Raw genomic sequence first — 23,237 nt, 5'->3', positions numbered from 1 at the left:
CCACCCGCAAACACCACCAGCTGATCCGATCCACCAAGAAATCAGCATTCAAGGATCGACTCGACAACAACGCCCACAACAGCAAGGAACTCTTCAGCATTGTCAAAGAGCTTACCAACCCCAGCGCCGGCACCAACGACATCACTCCCTCTCAAGACCTCTGCGACTCGCTAGCCTCGTTCTTCCACAGCAAGATCGCTGACATACATAACAGCTTTGGCGAACAACTCACTCCCCTCACCACCGAAATGAAGCCCCCCACCACCACCCTTTGCGCCTGGACCCCGATCAGCACCCAAGACACCATCCGCTTGATGAACTCCATCCACTCCGGATCACCAACCGACCCATGCCCCCACCACATCTTCAACAAGGCCGACTCCATCATTGCACCCCAACTCCGAGATATCATCAACTGCTCCCTCTACAACGCTACCTTCGCGGAAAGCTGGAAACATGCCGAACTCAATGCCCTCCTGAAGAAACCTACAGCAGACCCCACCGAACTTAAGAACTACCGCTCCTTCTCGCTCCTCCCATTCCCTGCCAAAGTCATAGAGAAGACTGTCAACAACTAGCTCGCCGCCTTCCTCGAGTCTAACAGCTCCCTCGACCCCTCACAGTCCGGCTTCCGAGCCAAACACAGCACGAGACCGCCCTCATCGCAGCCACAGACGACCTCCGAACACTACTCGACAACGGGGAAACAGCTGCCCTCATCCTCCTGGACCTCTCCTCAGCATTTGACACAGTCTGCCATAGCACCCTTGTACAACGCTTTAGCAACGTCAGAATACAAGAAAAAGCATTGGACTGGATCATCTCGTTCCTCGCCGGTAGAACCCAGAGAGTACGCCTCCCCCCCCTTCAGATCAGAGGCCACCGAAGTCATCTGTGGAGTACCACAAGGATCATCCCTGAGCCCCACCCTCTTCAACGTCTACATGAGCCCCCTCGCTTCCATCGCACGCCAGCACAACCTTAACATCATCTCCTAAGCGGACGACACACAGCTGATCCTCACCCTCACAAAAGACCCAAACACCGCCAAAACCAACCTACACGAAGGAATGAAAGACGTAGCCGAGTGGATGAAGAACAGCCGCCTAAAATTGAATTCAGACAAGACGGAAGTCCTCATCCTAGGATCATCCCCCTCTGCATGGGACGACTCATGGTGGCCACCGGCCCTTGGCAGCACGCCCAAACCAACGGACCATGATCGCAACCTGGGATTCATCCTAGACTCCTCACTCTCAATGACCAGACAAGTCAACGCCTTCTCATCATGCTTCAACATTTTACGCACGCTCTGAAAGATCTTCCGATGGATCCCCACCGAAACAAGAAAGACGGTCACCCAAGCACTTGTCACAAGCCGACTGGACTACGGAAACACCCTATACGCCGGAACCACAGCCAAACTGCAGAAAAAACTACAACGCATTCAGAACGCCTCCGCCCGACTCATCCTAGACATACCCCGCCACAATCACATCTCCGGTTACCTGAGAGACCTTCACTGGCTCCCCGTCAACAAGAGAATCAAGTTCCGTCTCCTCACCCACGCACACAAGGCCCTCTACGACCTAGGACCCAGTTACCTCAACACGCGCCTGACCTTTTACACCCCCACCCGCCAACTACGATCGTCCAATCAAGCCCTCGCCACAATTCCACGAATCCGAAGAGCCACCATGGGAGGAAGATCATTCTCCTATTTAGCGGCCAAAACCTGGAATTCTCTCCCCACCCACCTCCGTCTTACACAGAACCATCTCTCCTTCAGAAAACAACTCAAAACCTGGCTGTTTGATAAATAGCGAAACCCCCTCCCCCAAGCGCCTTGAGACCCTCTGGGTAAGTAGTGCGCTATACAAATTTTGACTTGACTAGAGATGGGTAAGCCTGAGCCCCTGCCCTTTGCTGCTGGAAAACTTGGATGGCTGGTTGGGTCCTGTTACAATGATGGAAAGTCCAGAGGTGGTAGGTTTCAAGTAGGTATTTATTGAGATACAAGGTGATGTTAAAGCCAGGATGTAAAGTAGGTCAGTAAGTATCCTTGTAAATATGCCCCACCAGCTCAGCCTTCAGTCACCAACTGAATCTGTTCACCCATCTAACATTCTAGGACATGTACAACATTCCACACAGAGAGCAGGGGAAGAAAGAGAATATAGAAATAACCATACAATAGTGTCCACTAATAAAGCATGCATAAAATACAATTGGTATCATTTTAAACCGGTAACCGTAGACAAATAATATCCACTAATAAAGCATGCATTAAAATTCATTACAATGAAATAATATTCTAAATAGAACAAAAATCGGTACTCAGCCTGTTAAAATCAAGGAATAAGCAATTCCAAAACATTCCAGAAGATGGCGCACAGAGTATATTTTAAAGTATATAGGCCGAATAATAACAGTTTCCAAATAATAGTAAATCTTATCTGCCCCGAATTGGAAATCGTAGACTGAGGCAAGAGAAAGGAGTGTTCCAAGTTAACCAGCAGTCAAGAAATGAAGATGTAACCCCCAGTATTTTGAAAAGCATCCATCATACATATCCACGGAGAGGGAAAAGTTCTCACAGAGACATGAACTGCAACCAAATTTGACGAAATGAAGAGCGTGGAGGGAAAGAACGTCATGCCTGTGGTAGGAAAATCACTGTCTGTGGTACTTGTGCTTTATGTGTAGTTTTACTTGCCAAACTGTCCGTGGTACTTGCGCTGCATATGTAGTTCTTCCTGCCAAACCAACATGGCGGCACGCAAAAGACGTCCTTGCAGGGTGGCTCTCTGTGTGTGCGTGCACCCACGGGCTTGAGCACAGCAGAATGTGGATGACGAAGACATGAAGGCCACGACCGTCACAGGCAAGAGGTGAGAGCGCGCGCTCATCTTCAGAATTTAAATGATGCATGACAGTTGCCACCGGCTTCCATGTAGGAAAACCAAAGCTATAATAATCTGTATAAAACAGCACTTAGCTCACCACGTTGGTCTCCTCTCAAACAGCAGGCACAGAGACAACAACGAGAGAGATGCACTGGATTTCTTGAAGCAGGTGTAGAAGATGCAATATTTGTATAAAAGCGCTCTAAGCAAAGTGTCAAATTCGAAATGACACTTCAGTATAAATAAATAAAAACTTTGCCGAAGATGTTGATAACGATGGAAAGTGTCACTTGTAACATCGCATATTTCAGATTGCAGGCTTATAAATCAGCAAGCCAATAAATCATGTGCGGTCTTCACTTGACACAGGAGTTTGGGTTAACCTTGCAGGCTTGTAACTCAAGCAGCAGGCTTTCAAAATCGTAGGTTTATTGATCAAACACAGCAAGCGTTTAATTCGCTAGGCTTCTTAATCAAGTGAAGCAGAGTGGGATTTTAAATTGGCAGGCTTGTAAATCTTGTGCAGCTGATAATAATTTAAAACAAAATACAGCCAATTTAGAATATGTAAATAAACTCACCAAGCTTCTGTAGTAAATTGGCATGCCCGAGTTGAGGCTGACGGTGTCTTAGTCACTGGTGGGGCTGGGGCTGCCAACAGATTTTGCTGAGGAGGTAGAAGCTTGGGTTCTTTGAAAAAAAAATTGAAGACTTTAATATATAATAATATATAATTTGCTGTAGAAATGAGTCCTTTAAAATGGAATCCACGCAGGTTTTGTAATCCAAATCGTCGCCAATGTTACAATGATGGAAAGTCCAGAGGTGGTAGGTTTCAAGTAGGTATTTATTGAGATACAAGGTGATGTTAAAGCCAGGATGTAAAGTAGGTCAGTAAGTATCCTTGTAAATATGCCCCACCAGCTCAGCCTTCAGTCACCAACTGAATCTGTTCACCCATCCAACATTCTATGACATGTACAACATTCCACACAGAGAGTAGGGAAAGAAAGAGAATATAGAAATAACCATACAACAGGTCCCTTCTAGCTCAGCCTTGTCCCTGTCTATGGCTGCCGTTGAACTCTCTGCCTGCTCCACACCCTCTCCCTCGGGACACCACAGTACACCATACGCCATACCTATATACTTAGAAAATGCGTGTCGCCGGCAACTCCATGGCTGACTCCCAGCGCCACCACTCCCTCAGCAATGGGCCCTGCTGCCCTGTCGGGAAGCTTTGTCACAGCTTAAGAAACGGTATCTGCAAGGAGAATAGCGTGACCATAAGAGTGCCTACAAGCTAGAGCACCGTTGAGGTTAATTAGTATGCTAAGGGGCTGTCTACTGGCAAAGGAAGAGAGGCACAGTGTCCCACACAGGTAGGTGACGGTGAGGGAAGCGGTGTGCCTGCCTGACCTCTTCTAACTTTTGCACAATCTGAAGTACTTAGTTAAAATCATTGTTTATTTCAGTTACGTTTTACAGAAATGTGCTGAATGCTTTTTGCGTTGGTACATCATATATGTATTTTTGTTGCTAACCTCTGTACGTCCACCTACCTATCTCCTCAATGTCCTTCAACCCACACAAAAAAATATTATTTACGGGTGTGCGTTGCAGACAATTTCTATGGAAATTGTCTTCAACGCGCACCCGTAAACAATATTTTTTTCAAATCTTGTATTTTAAGTGATATGACCACGAAGACCCTGATTCTATATTAAAAACCCAGCTTTGGACTATACCATTTCCCGCTAAAAGGCAATATTTCTCTCCATGTGTTCCCATACCTGGAGTGTCACACAGTTTGGTGCTCACTTTCCTTCCATATTAAAGAACAGTAGATGTTTCAGCACCCAGGCTAATATGCTGCATTGATAAATACATATAATATCCCAAATGCGAAACCTATACATTGCAAATCCTTGTTTTTAGGTCTCCCATTTTGTTTTCTAAAATGTTGGCATGTATAGCTCCCCTCCGCTGCATGACAAGGAGAACCTAACTCAGAGGCAGTGTGAGTGGGGATCTTGAATTTCTTTAGGATGCAGAAAAAAAGCGAGTCTCCCTGTCGCGTGCTAGGGGTTGCGTCTCCAGGGTAATTTGCCCTGCGTGTATACTAGGCTAGGCATTAGGCAACAATGACTTGTGGCGAGTTTCATCCAGCAGCGCCAGCCGGCTCACTTGCGGCTGTACCACGTTTTCCGGAGTAGCGTGACTATCTCTTCCGGTTTACAATTCAAGAGGCTTCTTCCGAGCATGGAAGGTTTGTTTGGGGATGCGTGGGCTTTCTTATTCTGGAGCTGGTCGTTTAATGTTAACGTTGATTCGAAATCAAATTAGAGCAATAATATGTGGGATGTCTGTCGCCAGAAGGTGCGAGGTAAAGTTCACATTTGAGACAATGAACAGGGAGGTTTGTCATGAATGGTGTGGGAGGGCTTTGTTTATTGTCTAAGTGTGCTTGGTCCAGAGTGCTGAAAATAAAAGTAAGTAGGATGGCCTTGTGTCGCTGCAGGGTTGATGGTGGAAAATGGTGCTTTGTGGTGATAAGGCGGGCAGAGCAGGCTGGGGTGTCATCATGTACCATGTAGTTTATGAAACTATTATAGACGAAGTACCGCTATGTACTTATCTATGTAGAGTCATCTTGTCAGTTGACCCTGTGAGAAGGTGGCCTGATATGCAGTGCTCACTATTCTAGTGAACACTATGTATCAGTCCAGCAACCCTTATTGATGATTGGTTGTAAGTCAACCTTATAGACCAGCTATCCTAGTAGCGTGGATACGTGCAGTCTAAGGCTAAAGACTTGAGAGGGCGTGTTAAGCCAGCTGTTATACCACACATATACCCCTTGAATACCCAGTGAAAGGACACCACACAAGTGTTATGAAAATAAACAAGATATTTATTATAAATCACAACAGCCCTGTACTCTTTATGAGGACAGGGTACTAAGCACAAAACAAAACTCTTACGAAAATACTTAAGTTAGCACAGTATATACAAATGCCCGAGGGGCACGGAAAACCATATACTCTGAAAGTGGAATGCGAAATTACTAGCAGGTAAGTACAGTACTAATAGGCTTTGGAATCGCTAGATCTTGACTATAGAATCTTCAGATTACTTCTAGGAGACCCAGGGGTCTCGGGTGCAGAGTGTGCACTCTCACGCGTGATGCGGCACAAAGTCTATGGTAGCTAGTAAAGACAAAGTTAGTGTTCTCGGGCGAACCCGACCTGGTAGGAGGAAAACGAAAGTGGATTCTGACCCTTGGATAGTGAGGCTATGCTGGGGCACCGAAATGCCGAAGTTACCTAGCCCAGGGGCTGCAGCTGCATAGGTCTCAAAAGACGTCGGGAATCCTCGTAGACGGACCAGGAGCCTGGAAGAAAGAAGCTGCTGGCAGGCGACCAGTGAAGAAAGTTCGATGGATCCAAGCCTGGATCGAAGGAAGAGGACACCTGAAAGCAGAGGGGACCAAGTTCGTGACTACTAGCCAGTAGTCAGGTGGCACCAGGAGGGCACCGGATGGTAGTCACCTCGACTAGGTGAGTGGGTGACGCTGTGCTCGTAGATCTCACGGACCAGGAGGCGTTGTCGGCGACCAGGATGGAGGAGCGAGCTGTCCCACGAAGATTGAAGCTGTCAGCGTCGCTGAACCCAGGATTGGGCAACAAAGCCTTGGCAAATTCAAGCCCACGCGGTGGACTGAAAATGGCGTCTGGAGTGGACCAGGAGGGTCCGGGGTGCCTCTCTTGAAGAAGGAAGCAAGGGCCAGTCTGGAGCAACCAGACCAGCAGCAGTGATGTCGTCGGGCGTCGTGTAGAAGGCCACAAGCCAGCCGGCTAGTAGCCACACAGCGCGGTGAGCACGCAAAAGCAGAAGGGCCCCACGCAGATCGTGGAGATGCTGGAGGGCTGATCTTCGGTGCTGGAGCTGCTCAGGGTTGGGGCTTCTCGGACCCCAAAGCACTCACCAGTGGAGCACACGGTGGGCTTGTTGCAAAGAAGTCGTGCAGTCTTGGCGATAGTCGGTCCCTCGAGGTCTCGTCGCACTCACAGTTCTCAGCTTTGCTGTAGAGGTGAGTAGAGGTCAGAGGTGCCAGGGAAGCCGGGTCTCGTCGAGCTGGGTCGTCGGATTCGTGAAGAAGGACTTGCAGCAGACCGCAGTGTTCTTAGGATGGTGCCCGCTTGATGCAGGGTGACTACTCCTTAGCCACAAGGGAGAATCTTGAAGAAGAAATCTTGATGTCCTTTCGAAGAAAGTCGTGTCTTGATTCCAAAGATGATCTAATTTTAACAGGGGGCCCGCTCCCATCTTTATACTAAAAAAGGGGGCTGACCCGGTGACTAGGTCCTGCCTATGGGTGGGACTAGGAGGGGGGTGGTTACACCCCTCTGCCATGCCGGGGCTGGTGTGCCCCTGGAACTGGTTCTGACCGGCCTATGCGTAGTGAGCACCGGGGTGCCACTCAGCAGTCACCTTCCTGAAAAGCCCTGCCTACCCAGGATACACAAAACCATGTCTGGGACGGTGCTAGCACCGCCCCTGACAGGAAACCCTTTGTCCAGGCTCCCCTCGCTGGAAGGACTCCCAGCTGCAGGGGGTCAGACTCGTGTCTGTGGTGGCAGCATCCATTTTGTGGAGCTGAGGCTTCAGTTAACTTTAACCGGGGTTCACAGTTGCATACATGTTGTGTCCCTCTAGAAGGGTGGAATGCTAACCCCGTCGCCAGAATTGGCGAGGGGCTAGTATTCCAATTCGTATGACACCTTACTCGACATGTTTTGATAAAGCAATACCAAAGTTAGCATTTAACCGCGAGGATTATAATGCACTTAAGAGTATATGGTATGCGATATCATGGAACAGCTATTAGGACTTGGTTCCGCAAGCTGCAGACAGGCTCAGCTCATGCCAGAGCACCATCTCACCCGATTCCAAGCACTCTGCCTTCAGGATTGTCAAGGCCTGCCATAGGAGTGACTGATAGGAATCTGTGTGTCCATTTTAGGGTTAGGTATAGGTATACTACACCTACAGCAAAGGGTGATTACACAACTTTGCCCCAGCTGTCATGCAGCCAGTTGTGTCAAATTTAGGAGGCCAGCCAGGGGTGGCATAATACATGCAGCAGCCCCTGGCAGCCCTGGGTACACCTATGCCCTGAGTTACAGGGTCTGATAAGGTGGCCCAGTACCAATTGGTAAATGCACCTAGGGTACATGTTGTAATTTAGAGAGAGAACAGCCAGGCTGTGGGTCTGATTGGCAGGCCCACAGCCAGAGAAAGTCGTAAACCAGTGAAACAAAAGCAAAAAATCTGGGTGATCATAGGATTGCAGACCCTACTCTCCTACATGACCCCCCCCCCCCAAACTTTGGGACAATAAGCTAACCTTGACCAGGTGAGTCTTCTTGTTCTAAGTGGAAATACCTGGAGAGCCCATCGGCATTGCCATGATCAGTACCAGGTCTATGTTCCACTGTAAAGTCCATCCCCTGTAGGGAAATGGACCACCTAAGCAGTTTGGGGTTTTCACCCTTCATCTGATTTAGCCACAAGAGGGGCTTATGGTCGGTCTGAATCTTGAAGTGAGTGCCAAACAAGTATGGCCTCAGCTTCTTCAGGGCCCAAACCACAGCAAAGGCCTCCCTCTCAATAGCTGACCAATTCTTCTCTCTGGGGGTCAGCCTTCTGCTTATAAAAGCAATGGGCTGGTCTTGACCATCAAAATTCAGTTGAGAAAGAACAGCTCCCACACCCAACTCAGAAGCATCTGTTTGGACAATGAATGGTTTGGAGTAGTCTGGACTCTTAAGGATAGGTGCTGTGCACATGGCCTGCTTTAGGTCATCGAATGCTTTTTGACAGCCTGCTGTCCACTGAACCCTTTTTGGCATTTTCCTACTTGTCAGTTCATTTAATGGTGTCACAATTGAACCATAGTTCCTGACAAACTTTCTGTAGTATCCAGTCAGGCCCAAGAAAGCTCGAACCTGAGTCTAGGTGGTTGGAGGAGCCCAGTCCCTGATTGACTGTATTTTGCTCTCCAGTGGTTGAACCTGGCCTCCACCTACAAGGTGGCCCAGGTATACAACCTGTGTCTGCCCTATCTGGCACTTGGTGGCCTTGATAGTGAGGCCTGCTGCTTGCAGAGCCTCTAACACTTTCCTCAGGTGGACCAGGTGATCCTCCCAGGTGGAGCAAAAGACAGCAGTATCATCTAGATATGCTGCACAGAAGTCATCCAGCCCAGTAAGGACTTGATTCACCAACCTTTGGAAGGTGGCAGGTGCATTTTTTAGACCAAAGGGCATTACCACAAATTGATAATGCCCACCAGGGGTTGAAAATGCTGTCTTGGGCTTGGCATCCTCAGCTAACCTGATTTGCCAATACCCAGCTGTTAAGTCAAATGTACTTAAGTAGTTGGCAGAAGCCAATCTATCTATAAGTTCATCTGCCCTTGGTATTGGGTGGGCATCAGTCTTAGTGACTGCATTGAGACCCCTGTAGTCTACGCAGAACCTCATCTCTCTCTTACCATCTTGGGTGTGAGGTTTTGGCACCAGAACTACTGGACTAGCCCAAGGGCTATCTGAGGGTTCAATGACTCCCAACTCCAACATTTTCTGCACTTCAGTTTTTATGCAGTCTCTAACATGATCAGGCTGCCTGTAGATTTTACTCTTGACTGGCAGGCTGTCACCAGTGTCAACCTCATGGGTGCACCAATTGGTCTGACTGGGTGTCAGAGAGAACATATGTCTGAAAGACTGAAGAACCTGTTTACAGTCTTTCTGTTGATGTTCAGAGAGGCTGCCCCAAAAGACAACACCATCTACTGACCCATCATCAGGATTCTGAGTGAGCAGGTCTGGGAGAGGGTCACTCTCTTCCTCCTGTCCCTCATCTATGGCCATGAGCAAGCTCATGTCCTTCCTGTCGACATATGCTTTGAGCCTGTTGACATGGAGTACCCTGTGGGGGCTCCTGGGAGTTCCAAGGTCCACCAGGTAGGTGACCTCTACCTTTTGCTCAAGAATTGTGTGGGGCCCAGACCATTTGTCTTTGAGTGCTGCTGGGGCCACTGGCTCCAACACCCACACCTTCTGTCCAGGCTGGTAAACAGTCAGGACAGCCTTTTGGTCATGCCAAGCTTTTTGAAGTTCTTGACTGGCCTTAAGGTTTTCAGATGCCTTCTCCATATACTCAGCCATCCTGGAGCGGAGACCAAGTACATAGTCCACTATGTTGGTTGCAGGCTTTTTGAGAGGTCTCTCCCATCCTTCCTTCACCAAACACAGGGGGCCTCTCACAGGATGCCCATACAAAAGTTCAAAAGGGCTGTAGCCAACCCCCTTTTGTGGGACCTCTCTGTAAGCAAACAGAAGGCAGGGAATCAGGACATCCCATCTACGCCTGAGCTTTTCAGGTAGTCCTTGAATCATCCCTTTTAGGGTCCTGTTGAACCTTTCAACAAGCCCATTGCATTGTGGATGATAGGGTGTAGTGAATTTGTAATTGACACCACATTCCTTCCACATAGCAGTTAAGTAGCTTGACATGAAGTTTGCACCTCTGTCAGAGACAACCTCCTTAGGGAAGCCCACTCTGGAGAACACTCCAACTAGGGCCCTTGCCACCACAGGTGCTGTGGTGGTCCTAAGTGGAATAGCTACAGGATACCTGGTGGCATGATCCACTACCACCAGTATAAACGTGTGCCCTGATGCTGTCTGGGGTTCCATTGGACCAACAAGGTCAATCCCCACTCTTTCAAAGGGCACCCCCACCTGACTTACCACTGGCTTGGCAAGTGACACAGGAGCGACAAAACTCCTTGGTATCCTCATTCATGTGAGGCCAGTGAAAGTGTGAGACAAGCCTGTCCCAAGTCTTTGTCTGGCCTAAGTGACCTGCTAAGGGAATCTCATGGGCCAAGGTAAGTAGGAAACCTCTCTGAGACAAGGGTACAACCAGCCTCCTGGTCATGCCAGGCTTGGGGTCTCTTGACTCAGTGTACAGGAGTCCATCTTCCCAGTATACCTTGTGGGTACCTGTGGCGTTCCCAGCAGCCTCAGCAGCAGCCTGCTGTCTGAGGGGTTCAAGAGAAGGGCAGTCTAACTGGTCCTTCCCCAGGTCTTCCCTTGAGGGTCCCCCTGAACCCAAGAATTCAACTTGATCAAGTTCAAACTCTCTAGGCTCAGTTTCCCTCAATTCCTGTAGGTCAGCCTCCTCTGAGACTTGATCCACAACCTGGGGCAAGGGGGAAGGCACAGCCTTAACCCTACTGCTCTTCTTCTTGGAAGGTGTCTGGTCCATTGTTCCAGGATCCAGCACCTGTTCAGTGGGGCATTTCCTGACCTGTGACCTGGTCACAGCAAACACATGTGCTGGCAAGCCTAACATTTCCATGTGAGTCCTCTGCTCCACTTCTGACCATTGTGAGGACTCCAAATCATTGCCCAACAAACAATCCACTGGGAGGTCTGAACTAACTACAACCTTCTTTTGGCCAGTTACCCCTCCCCAGGAGAAAGCTACAATTGCCATACTGTGATTGGTAGTGACATTGCTTGCATTGGTCACCAGGAATTCTGTACCTGGCATGATCTGTCCAGGGTCCACAAAGTTAGGTGTCACCATGGTGACACTGGCACAAGTGTCCCTATAGGCCTGAGCCATTTTTCCATTAATGAAAGGTGTCTGTCTGTATTTGCCCAAAGTATTGGGACTTATATCAGGGGACATATCCACATCCCCTGTACAAACAAGGACAGCCTGAGTGAGTGTGCCAACTAAGTTGTCACTCCCCTCAGAACCCAGGGTTAACCCTACTAAACCCTTGGGAGGTGCACTACCACTGCTGACTGTACTAGGGGGCACAGGTGCCTTAGGGGCTGCAGTGGCAGGAGTCTGCCCTCCTCCTTTCTTGGTGCACTCACTAAACCAGTGAGTTTTACTTTTGCAGTATTGGCACCACCTTTTAGATTGGCCTTCTTTCTTCTTTTGGGGAGCCTGACCCCCACCCTCTTTGGGTTGTTGGGGACCTGTCGAAGACTTCCGGTCATTTTGTTTCCCCTTAGAATCTTTACCCTTCTGGTCTGCTTTCTTCTGACCACCTTGATTCTGGCCCTGGTTCTGTTTAACTCTTGTTCTAACCCATCGGTCTGCCTTCTTTCCCAATTCTTGGGGAGAGGTCAGATCTGAGTCAACAAGATGCTGATGCAACAACTGGTTCTGACAATTGTTTAAAATTTGTTCTCTCATCATCAAATTGTACAATCCTTTATAATCAGTAACCTTACTGCCCAGCAACCAGCCCTCAAAAGCCTTAGTGGCACAATCTACAAAGTCAGACCAATCTTGAGACTGAGTTTTCTGGGTATCCCTGAACAGCACCCTGTACTGCTCAGTGGTTAGGCCAAACCCATCAACCAGTGTATTCTTCAAGACTTGGTAATTGTTGGCATCCTCCACTCTTGTAGTGAGGAGCTTGTCTCTACCTTTTCCTTCAAAGGAGAGCCACAAGATAGCTGCCCACTGACTCTGGGGAACACCTTGCACAGTGCAGGCCCTCTCCAAAGCAGTAATCCATTTGTGGGTGTCATCCCCTTGTTTAAAGGGGGGCACTATCTTACCCAGGTGTTTTGTATCAAAACTCTTTTCCCTATTGCTAGGTACAATGCTGCCACCAGTGGGGACTACCCCACTTAACTGTTGCTCTCTAGCAAAGGCAAGCCTCTCTTTGGCCAGGGCAAGTTCTTCCCTTTCAATCCTCAGATTGGCTGCCCTTTCTTTAGCTTCGTACACTCTCCTCTGAGGGGATGTCATCCCCTTCTGAGAGGAGTGTTGAGAGCCATTGGTTTGAAGGGATCTGCCAGAGCCTCTGGATAGAGACCTAGCTCGTCCATTCCCAATGTTAAGCTGACCTGAGAGTGGCCCCAGGGGTCCCCCAGTGCTCATCTCATGTCTGCTTAAGTTGGACCTGGTTAGTCTGCTGACTTCTACCTGTCCCTTGTCTGCCTCATCCCCAGAGGGTTCCTCATCCTCCTCCCCCTCTTCAGTCTCAGCTGAGAGATGGATTAGGTCAGGGTCTCCTCTGGTTCCCTCAAGGGGAGGCATACCTCCATCTGGATTAGAAGAGCTAAGAAGTTTCTCAGCTTTTCTGGCATCATAAGTCTCTAAGAGACCAATCAGAAAGGAAGTTGTGGGGTTAGACCCCTGCTTTATCTTCCTAGAGGTACACACTTGTCGTAACTCATGGAAGCTAAGCACAGTATATCTGGAAGGGAGGACCTGTGGAGGGTCCACTGACACAAGGGGAGACTCAGAGTTTCCTCCTTTGTCTGACATACTGTTTCTAGTGTGGTGTAAGTGATGCACCTACCTACACTATGTGTTTGCCTACTGATCCCTTGCTAAGAGTTGCAGCCAAGGTGTGCTAAGCCTTGAGGAGCTGCAACAGCTGGTTCAGTAGAACTCAGAGTATTCTAAGCTTAGTTATATGTACCTGAAGTACTTATGTGATCTTTCAACAAGATATTCTTAGGATACGTGTGGTAAAACAACAGCAAGCTCAAATCCCAACCGCTGCTCACCAATGTGAGAAGGTGGCCTGATATGCAGTGCTCACAATTCTAGTGAACACTATGTATCAGTCCAGCAACCCTTATTGATGATTGGTTGTAAGTCAACCTTATAGACCAGCTATCCTAGTAGCGTGGATACGAGCAGTCTAAGGCTAAAGACTTGAGAGGGCGTGTTAAGCCAGCTGTTATACCACACATATACCCCTTGAATACCCAGTGAAAGGACACCACACAAGTGTTATGAAAATAAACAAGATATTTATTATAAATCACAACAGCCCTGTACTCTTTATGAGGACAGGGTACTAAGCACAAAACAAAACTCTTACGAAAATACTTAAGTTAGCACAGTATATACAAATGCCCGAGGGGCACGGAAAACCATATACTCTGAAAGTGGAATGCGAAATTACTAGCAGGTAAGTACAGTACTAATAGGCTTTGGAATCGCTAGATCTTGACTATAGAATCTTCAGATTACTTCTAGGAGACCCAGGGGTCTCGGGTGCAGAGTGTGCACTCTCACGCGTGATGCGGGACAAAGTCTATGGTAGCTAGTAAAGACAAAGTTAGTGTTCTCGGGCGAACACGACCTGGTAGGAGGAAAACGAAAGTGGATTCTGACCCTTGGATAGTGAGGCTATGCTGGGGCACCGAAATGCCGAAGTTACCTAGCCCAGGGGCTGCAGCTGCATAGGTCTCAAAAGACGTCGGGAATCCTCGTAGACGGATTAGGAGCCTGGAAGAAAGAAGTTGCTGGCAGGCGACCAGTGAAGAAAGTTCGATGGATCCAAGCCTGGATCGAAGGAAGATGACACCTGAAAGCAGAGGGGACCAAGTTTGTGACAACTTGCCAGTAGTCAGGTGGCACCAGGAGGGCACCGGATGGTAGTCACCTCGACTAGGTGAGTGGGTGACGCTGTGCTCGTAGATCTCACGGACCAGGAGGCGTTGTCGGCGACCAGGATGGAGGAGCGGGCTGTCCCACGAAGATTGAAGCTGTCGGCGTCGCTGAACCCAGGATTGGGCAACAAAGCCTTGGCAAATTCAAGCCCACGCGGTGAACTCAAAATGGCGTCTGGAGTGGACCAGGAGGGTCCGGGGTGCCTCTCTTGAAGAAGGAAGCAAGGGCCAGTCTGGAGCAACCAGACCAGCAGCAGTGATGTCGTCGGGGGTCGTGTAGAAGGCCACAAGCCAGCCGGCTAGTAGCCACACAGCGCAGTGAGCACGCAAAAGCAGAAGGGCCCCACGCAGATCGTGGAGATGCTGGAGGGCTGATCTTCGGTGCTGGAGCTGCTCAGGGTTGGGGCTTCTCGGACCCCAAAGCACTCACCAGTGGAGCACACGGTGGGCTTGTTGCAAAGAAGTCGTGCAGTCTTGGCGATAGTCGGTCCCTCGAGGTCTCGTCGCACTCACAGTTCTCAGCTTTGCTGTAGAGGTCAGAGGTGCCAGGGAAGCCGGGTCTCGTCGAGCTGGGTCGTCGGATTCGTGAAGAAGGACTTGCAGCAGACCGCAGTGTTCTTAGGATGGTGCCCGCTTGATGCAGGGTGACTACTCCTTAGCCACAAGGGAGAATCTTGAAGAAGAAATCTTGATGTCCTTTCGAAGAAAGTCGTGTCTTGATTCCAAAGATGATCTAATTTTAACAGGGGGCCCGCTCCCATCTTTATACTAAAAAAGGGGGCTGACCCGGTGACTAGGTCCTGCCTATGGGCGGGACTAGGAGGGGGGTGGTTACACCCCTCTGCCATGCCGGACTTTCCCCAGGCCAGGGGCTGGTGTGCCCCTGGAACTGGTTCTGACCGGCCTATGCGTAGTGAGCACCGGGGTGCCACTCAGCAGTCACCTTCCTGAAAAGCCCTGCCTACCCAGGATACACAAAACCATGTCTGGGACGGTGCTAGCACCGCCCCTGACAGGAAACCCTTTGTCCAGGCTCCCCTCGCTGGAAGGACTCCCAGCTGCAGGGGGTCAGACTCGTGTCTGTGGTGGCAGCATCCATTTTGTGGAGCTGAGGCTTCAGTTAACTTTAACCGGGGTTCACAGTTGCATACATGTTGTGTCCCTCTAGAAGGGTGGAATGCTAACCCCGTCGCCAGAATTGGCGAGGGGTTAGTATTCCAATTCGTATGACACCTTACTCGACATGTTTTGATAAAGCAATACCAAAGTTAGCATTTAACCGCGAGGATTATAATGCACTTAAGAGTATATGGTATGCGATATCATGGAACAGCTATTAGGACTTGGTTCCGCAAGCTGCAGACAGGCTCAGCTCATGCCAGAGCACCATCTCACCCGATTCCAAGCACTCTGCCTTCAGGATTGTCAAGGCCTGCCATAGGAGTGACTGATAGGAATCTGTGTGTCCATTTTAGGGTTAGGTATAGGTATACTACACCTACAGCAAAGGGTGATTACACAACTTTGCCCCAGCTGTCATGCAGCCAGTTGTGTCAAATTTAGGAGGCCAGCCAGGGGTGGCATAATACATGCTGCAGCCCCTGGCAGCCCTGGGTACACCTATGCCCTGAGTTACAGGGTCTGATAAGGTGGCCCAGTACCAATTGGTAAATGCACCTAGGGTACATGTTGTAATTTAGAGAGAGAACAGCCAGGCTGTGGGTCTGATTGGCAGGCCCACAGCCAGAGAAAGTCGTAAACCAGTGAAACAAAAGCAAAAAATCTGGGTGATCATAGGATTGCAGACCCTACTCTCCTACAGACCCCACGCCGCTAGGGTTCTTTGCAACCGGGTGTGATTTTTCAACCATTATCAGCAATGTTGGGAATTGTAGCCTCAATTGGTTTAGTGTCGTCAGCTGGAACTAAACATCTGAGTGTTCACTTTTCCGTTTGCTCAGTAAAGTTAAGTTGTTTCCTGTGTACGTTGCCACCCCATGTCAAAAAGGAAGATCATCCTGGAGTCATTCTGGACTCATCTGATGATTACAGTCAGGCTATTCCTGCAATTATCTGGGGAAGTCATCCCAAGCCATCCTGAAGTATGCCCGTAGGACAAAAAATGTAAATGTGATGACAAACCTAGACTCATCACAAAAACTACAGTAGGATGGTGTTCTGATGACTTCTACTCGCAGGGAGTGATTACATTTTACAACTCCACGAATACTAATTGACAACTTCAGGATGAGGGAGAATTACTCCAGGATGGGTTCTAGCTAATTTAAGGATGACTGTCAATTATTCCAGGATGGAAGTGGATTACTCTGGAATTATCCCATGACAATTTCTGGATGTGTGTGGATTATTCCTGGTTGATCCTATGACAGCTTCAGGATGGCTATTGATTACATCAGACTGGCCCCATTATATTTTCAGAATGAGTGTGGATTACTCTAGGACGACGTGGTGAAAGGGAGGCATGTTTTTGTCCTTGATATTTGGATTTAAGCGGGGACTCCAAGACAAGTTCATTTTCACGGTCTGATGCGTCATTTTTAGTTGTGGATTTTTGATGAAGGACACTAGCCATCCCTGCTAAAAGGGCCAGGTTTTCAAGTTTCTGCAAATTCATCCGCGAACTTGCATCACCAGGCTGAGAAGTTGTGCTTTCAGCATGAGCTTTGTTACCAACTCTTATATAATCCAGTCCACTCTGCTTGGCTTTTTTGTCCTTGCATCTTTTCTCTGCAATTTCTTCCTCTTGTAGTTCGCGTAACACCCTTTTAAGTCTACCAGCGATTCCCCGATTGCCACAGTCCATTAACATCTGCTTTTTCTCCAGTGCCCTTTGAAGTAACACCTGTTGTAAACCCTCTGTTGTGCCAGAATAGCTTGCAATTATCTCTTGCAAAATATCCTGAATCATTAGACACTGTTTCTTCACTAAAAAAAAGCAAGAGAGAAAAAAATATATTTACATATAAACTTCAAAACAGAAAAGAACACATTGACCACTTGCAATATATCTTCACGCTCTAGCCATAATATATAAATAAAGAGGTATTGATAATAAAGGACAAATGTACAATCTATCCATAACCAAGTAAGTAAGTTTTCCTTAATAGACAGTACACATTGTAAGCTTGAACCTCCTGAAAAAAAGTTGCCTAAATAAAATAGTTTATCCAAAAATGGCTGCCTTATAGTAGTGCCACAAGCTAAACGTTTCAGTACTTTTCATAAGTGTTACATTTGTCTCTGGAGAGCAATCCAAGGCATATGTGGGGACATGCATGTTCATTTTTACTGTCCATTATTGGATTAATTAATCACAAATGTAGGTTTTTACTGAAACAGGTTGGTAATTTGTACCGTTATCCTGCAGTTGCAAACTTATTATAAAGGTTTACTTATTGTGCTTACCAGATGATTGGAACAGAATCATAGCTTTAAAATCTCTCTCTTCGGTAATTGGCTGGCCGACCAGCTTCATCTACATTTTCGACCAGCCATTTACAAAGAACTTCCCTGGGATTGTCCAAAAGCAGGAAGTCACCATCTTTTCGAACACACACAGAATGATCGCAAGTGAAAAACAGGGCGTTGAATGAAGCCATGATTATGTCCTGCTAGATATAAAAATCAGGAATTAGTTTGTGTGTGGTTTAAGTTTCAGAGGTAAAATACAAAGCATATCAAACTGATCAACAGATTTAATTGGAGAAAAGCACCCCAAAAAGTACACTGGCCTGGTGCAATTTCTATCTAATATGCCTAGATTTTGGACTACAAAGAAGTGTTTGGGCATGCACTGAAGGCCATTGAGGAAATTACCTAATAATCAACTTTATTTTTGGAGAGCCAGAGTGTATGCTTAGGTCTTGCTGCTCAGGACAAATAGTAATAGCAAAGTAGAGGCATTATGAGAGAAATAGAAGAACTATCAATAAGTGAACTTTCACACTGGGGTTTGTGACGGGAAATCAAGTTACCTATCCCCACAGATGCATAGAGAGTCAGATGCCTGCTACCCTCTGCCCACTGGCACCCCCAACATGAAAGGACAAGTGTTAAAAATGCAATAGGTTTCACCTTTTATTAAGCTAAAGATATTAGCTTTGCTAGTAGTATTGTACAATATGTAATGGCTTTATAAATGAAAAGGCATTGAAATGGCAAATACATAAAGCAAAAGCATTGGCATAGCCAATAGGTCTCCCCTCTGGGACCTTATAAGTGTTTTGCCAGAGGTGTTTGGAAGTTTGGTAAGAGATGCAATTTAACATGAAGGGATCCCATACCTCGCGGACACATGCAGTACCCGCAGTTCAAACGAGAAGAGGGCATGGGGAAACCTCTTATAAGATCTCAATCAATGGGGAAGGCACGCGTTACTGCAACTTGTGCGTGCTTTCACCGTATAAATATTTAACACATGATCCGAGGCAGTTGAATGCTAGAAGCGAGAGGGGAGAGAGCGCGCAAGGAGAGAGAAAGAGAGAGAGAAATATTAATGTGATATATCTCAGGGCTCGATCCCTCTGCCTCAGTACTTTAGCAGTAGGTCAGGTTGTAACTGGATAATATATGGCTGGGATCAATAGTGGCAGATGTAACAAGACCTGCTTCATTTTTACCGAGATCTTAGCGGTCAAGGTAAATTAGCGCAAACAGGGAATACGTAATTGGCCCTGTCTCAATAATATATACAAACGAGTTAAAAACAGTGCATGCACCTGGAACGAAACCAGAATGATAGCCTGTTTTGCGAAAGTAGATATTGCAAGATGTTGGAATGCGTGTCGGACTATGTTTCCTAAATAGGGCGTAAACCTCAATCGCCACAGGCAACCAGGCCTTTCAATTACACAAATAGCAAACAAAATAAGGAACCAGCATTACAACAGCTAAGTTATTTGAAGCATTTATCCTTATGCTTTGAAACGCATCCATGAAAACTGCCAGTGTTTTAGTAATGACACGTTGCAAGGACACAAGTAATGTTCAACAATATACAATATTCACATAAATAAATGTGTTTAGCCTTCTTTGATTGACAAGTTTTCAGTAGATCGAAAACTGTTCCATTTGATCGAGAATCTTGAATACACGCAGGTGCACTTGGAACCAACATGGGACCTTCAATATACGGGCAGTATTCAATTCAATTTGACTTTATTCGGCTAAAAATTAGTAACCATAAAAGTACATAAAAAACAATTAATTTTACCACATCATCATTGTTATTAAAAGAAACATTTAGAACCACTAGGTTATTAGAAATACAAATGTAGGTACAAATATGTAATAAATTTAAATGCAGCATACATTGACTTCAAGTGCAATTTGATTTTCGTAATCTAAAAACATTACTAAAATATTCCGAAATGGAAGCTACAATAAAAATAACGTCTAATTTCTTGAGTTCTAAAAAGGCGGCACGACATCGTCTAACATTCATTTCCTTTAAAATCGGTACGATCAGTCTTTTCCGGGGTAAAGTGTAGTATTTACAGAATAAAAGGATGTGGATGTCAGACTGCTCTGATGAGTGGCGCGTGTTGCCCGGTCTTCGCGTGCACTTTGGGTATACTGCAGCTACTGGCCGCTACTTAGTTATGGGACACTGACCTTATCAAAACAGCCGCCACTCCGGGTGAGAGGCTGACTGCCTGCCTCCAAGTGTTTCCCCGGTTGGGTCTTCCCACAGGAGCAGACTGCGAGGTACCATAGGGATTTCCCTGGGGTAAGCAATGTAACCCGATCTTCACTTTTGTTGCAGTAACTTTTGCCTCTTCCTAACTTCACTGTTGCATGATTCAGTGAGATGATTGTTTGAGACAATTATCGCCTCACTATGCTGGTTGCTTGTTCTTAACTCTGCACCTTTTTAATGTGTGTGTATTTTTGATTGAACTTGTGCGAACATTCCACTTGGGAATACTGCATTCACTTTGCTGTCCTGTGAATTGTCTTTATTCTTACAGGTCGCAATACTTCAGCAGGACCAAACGGCCTGCGCCCCAGTATTACCGACCAAATAAGGTTGTATACCATATTACAAGTTTAAATAATCTCTTCACTGTGTGGTACTATCTACTGAGGTCCTGAGGAATTGCCATCACGGCAAGAAACATGTCGACCTAATTAGAGGGTAGTAGTTAATGTGCTCAGATAGTTTTAGGGCATGTATCTCCCCTCCCACCTTTTAACCAAGGGAGTCTACCACGCGATTAAATTGGATTGTGGACTGACCTACCTTTTTTTAACTTCACCTTTTCCACGTCACGACCACACCCCCGCCCTCTCACACGCATGCACCATATGGCCGGAACAAAAGATCTCCGCTAAAGAGCCCCGGTTTCGGGAGCCCGTCAGACATTGCAGCGCCAGTCTGACGAGGAGCAGAACCCATATGATGAAGCATGACACCTAGCTTGCTGGGTGTGTGAGGGTTTTAGTTCCATCAAGGGGATTCCCCCCTCCTTCTAATACATGCACTTCTTCACTCTTCCCGGGGAACTTTGTACCCTTTTGGTATTGCTCTGATGAGTTATCACAAGGGCATTTAATTAGGTTGGGAGACCAACAGTTCATTACGGGGAAACTTAAAACCCTAAAAAGAATACTTAACCTAAAACGGGTCAAAATGAATTGCGAATGTTCAGTCATAGAGAGGGTTAAATAAGGTTGGATTTTGGCCTGCAGTAATATGAGTTGATGGGCTGCAACAGACTTTTTCTTAATTTCTGCAGTCATTCTGATATCTTACAGATGTTTCATACATTCTATTTTTAGTGACTTCCTCGTAATGTTACACATAGACAAAGGATCGTCATAATAACTCATACAGCCAATGTCTCTAAGGAAGTCCCTAATTTAAATGAACCATCTTATCCTGCTCACATTGTCCAAACTTAATCCATCCCTTAAGATAGCTCAATTCAGTACGCACCCATCATTGGTCCAAGCCCTATGCCACTGCAGTACTGGTTGGACTCTGATTGTATCTTCAATATGGGGTTGGCCAAGTTCCATATGACAAATGTAACTTGAGACACTCTCAGGTACAGCTATGTTGAATCTCAGGAATTTATTTTCTGCAACCTGAATAGATTGTACGTTGTCATAGCCCCAAATCCCAGCACCATAGACAGCAATAGAAACACAAGTGGCATTAAAAATTCGCAGCAGTTCTACAGTAGGTTTTCTCCCCATCTTTTTAGAGAAATTTCTAAGCGCTGTGATGGATTTGCAAAACCGGGCTTTCCTTACTCTTATGGCATCTGCCCAAGACCCTGATTCATGAAATAAAATGCCCAGATATGGAAAGGTAGGGGACTGGCATTAATAAACATCGGCCTCCTTTTTCTATTAGAACCAGGGCCACAATTCATGGTGAATGTTTTAGAGCAGTTGATTTGCAGGTCTAAATTAGACATAAATGTGTTAAAGGATATTACAAGGCGTTGTAGGGCCACTGGCGTGCGAGTCATCAAACCCGCATCATCTGCGTATAATAACGCAGGGATGGGTCTTTTGGCTACCCTAGGTATATCACAGGGATCCAAGGTAAACTGCTAACGATTAAGTAATGCCCAAAAGAGAGAGAGAAAGAGAAAGAGAGAAAGAAAAAAATAATGTGATTTATCTCAGGGCTCGATCCCTCTACCTCAGAACGTTAGCAGTAGGTCAGGTTGTAACTGGATAATATATGGCTGGGATCAATAGTGGCAGATGTAACAAGACCTGCTTCATTTTTACAGAGATCTTAGTGGTCAAGGTAAATTAGCGCAAACGGAATACGTAATTGGCCCGTCTCAATAATATATACAAACGAGTTAAAAACATTGCATGCACATGGAACGAAACCAGAATGATAGCCTGTTTTGCAAAAGTAGATATTGCAAGATGTTGGAATGCGTGTCGGACTACGTTTCCTAAATAGGGCGTAAACCTCAATCGCCACAGGCAACCAGGCCTTTCAATTACACAAATAGCAAACAAAATAAGGAACCAGCATTACAACGGCTAAGTTATTTGAAGCATTTATCCTTATGCTTTGAAACGCATCCATGAAAACTGCCAGTGTTTTAGTAATGACAAGTTGCAAGGACACAAGTAATGCTCAACAATATACAATATTCACCTAAATAAATGTGTTTAGCCTTCTTTGATTGACAAGTTTTCAGTAGATCGAAAACTGTTCCATTTGATCGAGAATCTTGAATACACGCAGGTGCACTTGGAACCAACATGGGACCTTCAATATACGGGCAGTAATTTAATTTTCGTACGGGGAAGAACTTGCTGTAAAACAAATTTTTTAGGCTTTTTGCAATTCTCCACAATTTACACAGGCACGCACTACGTCACACATACACAAAAATACACATGCTCAAACACAAAAGGTGCATATTAAACAAGCAGGCAGGCTGGTACAGACAAACATGAAACACACATAATACACACACATTGCAACGCAGGCATTCATTTTAACACGTATGAAGCACACACATGCAGGGAGCTGTGTCTGAATTTGCCCCCTTAGTGAAAACTCGTGCTTTCCGAAAAATGAGGAAGTTGGTCTGGTACGGAAATTGAGCAGTTGGGACCGAGAGCGGAGGATCGATGCTGCTCTTTTTTAACAGCTGCAGCACTTACCTGAGTATACGCTGGAATCGATGAAGGAAGTGGAGTTGGAAAAATAAAGAGACCGATGGCAATCCATCTGTCCCTTTAATGGCCATTGCACTCACGGCAGTCTTCGTTCCTGCCGCAGAACAATGACGTCACTTCCGGCGCTCCCGGATGG

General features: G+C 46.7%; 1 protein-coding gene across 3 annotated transcripts; it reads right to left on the bottom strand.

The window, feature by feature from the left end:
- Positions 1-1,987: 1,987 nt before the first annotated feature.
- Positions 1,988-23,216, bottom strand: LOC147685093 (uncharacterized). Of its 3 annotated transcripts, XM_086940974.1 has the most exons (5): positions 23,087-23,213; positions 17,846-18,051; positions 16,244-17,365; positions 3,847-5,572; positions 1,988-2,101 (listed from the first exon to the last, which is right to left on the bottom strand). In XM_086940974.1, the coding sequence occupies exons 2-3, from the start codon at positions 17,913-17,915 to the stop codon at positions 16,833-16,835; spliced, it is 603 nt and encodes a 200-aa protein (XP_086797100.1). In that variant the 5' UTR covers positions 17,916-18,051; positions 23,087-23,213; the 3' UTR covers positions 1,988-2,101; positions 3,847-5,572; positions 16,244-16,832. The 3 variants fall into 3 exon arrangements, with proteins under 3 accessions (XP_086797100.1, XP_086797101.1, XP_086797099.1); XM_086940975.1 differs by having other exon boundaries at positions 1,988-5,572; positions 17,846-18,048; positions 23,087-23,216; XM_086940973.1 differs by having other exon boundaries at positions 1,988-5,572.
- Between the last annotated feature and the right edge of the window lie 21 nt (positions 23,217-23,237).

This window comes from Lissotriton vulgaris, chromosome 10 (assembly GCF_964263255.1).
Source record: "Lissotriton vulgaris chromosome 10, aLisVul1.2, whole genome shotgun sequence".
Lineage (NCBI taxonomy): Eukaryota > Metazoa > Chordata > Amphibia > Caudata > Salamandridae > Lissotriton > Lissotriton vulgaris.
This window is presented reverse-complemented; position numbering and strand designations above follow the sequence as displayed.

Excerpts from the sequence above, each read along its gene's own strand:
- LOC147685093 (XM_086940975.1), bottom strand. The coding sequence starts at position 17,915 with ATGAAGCTGGTCGGCCAGCCAATTACCGAAGAGAGAGATTTTAAAGCT. Across the intron at positions 17,366-17,845 it reads GATTCTGTTCCAATCATCTG|TGAAGAAACAGTGTCTAATG; the intron begins GTAAGCACAATA and ends GCTTTTTTTTAG.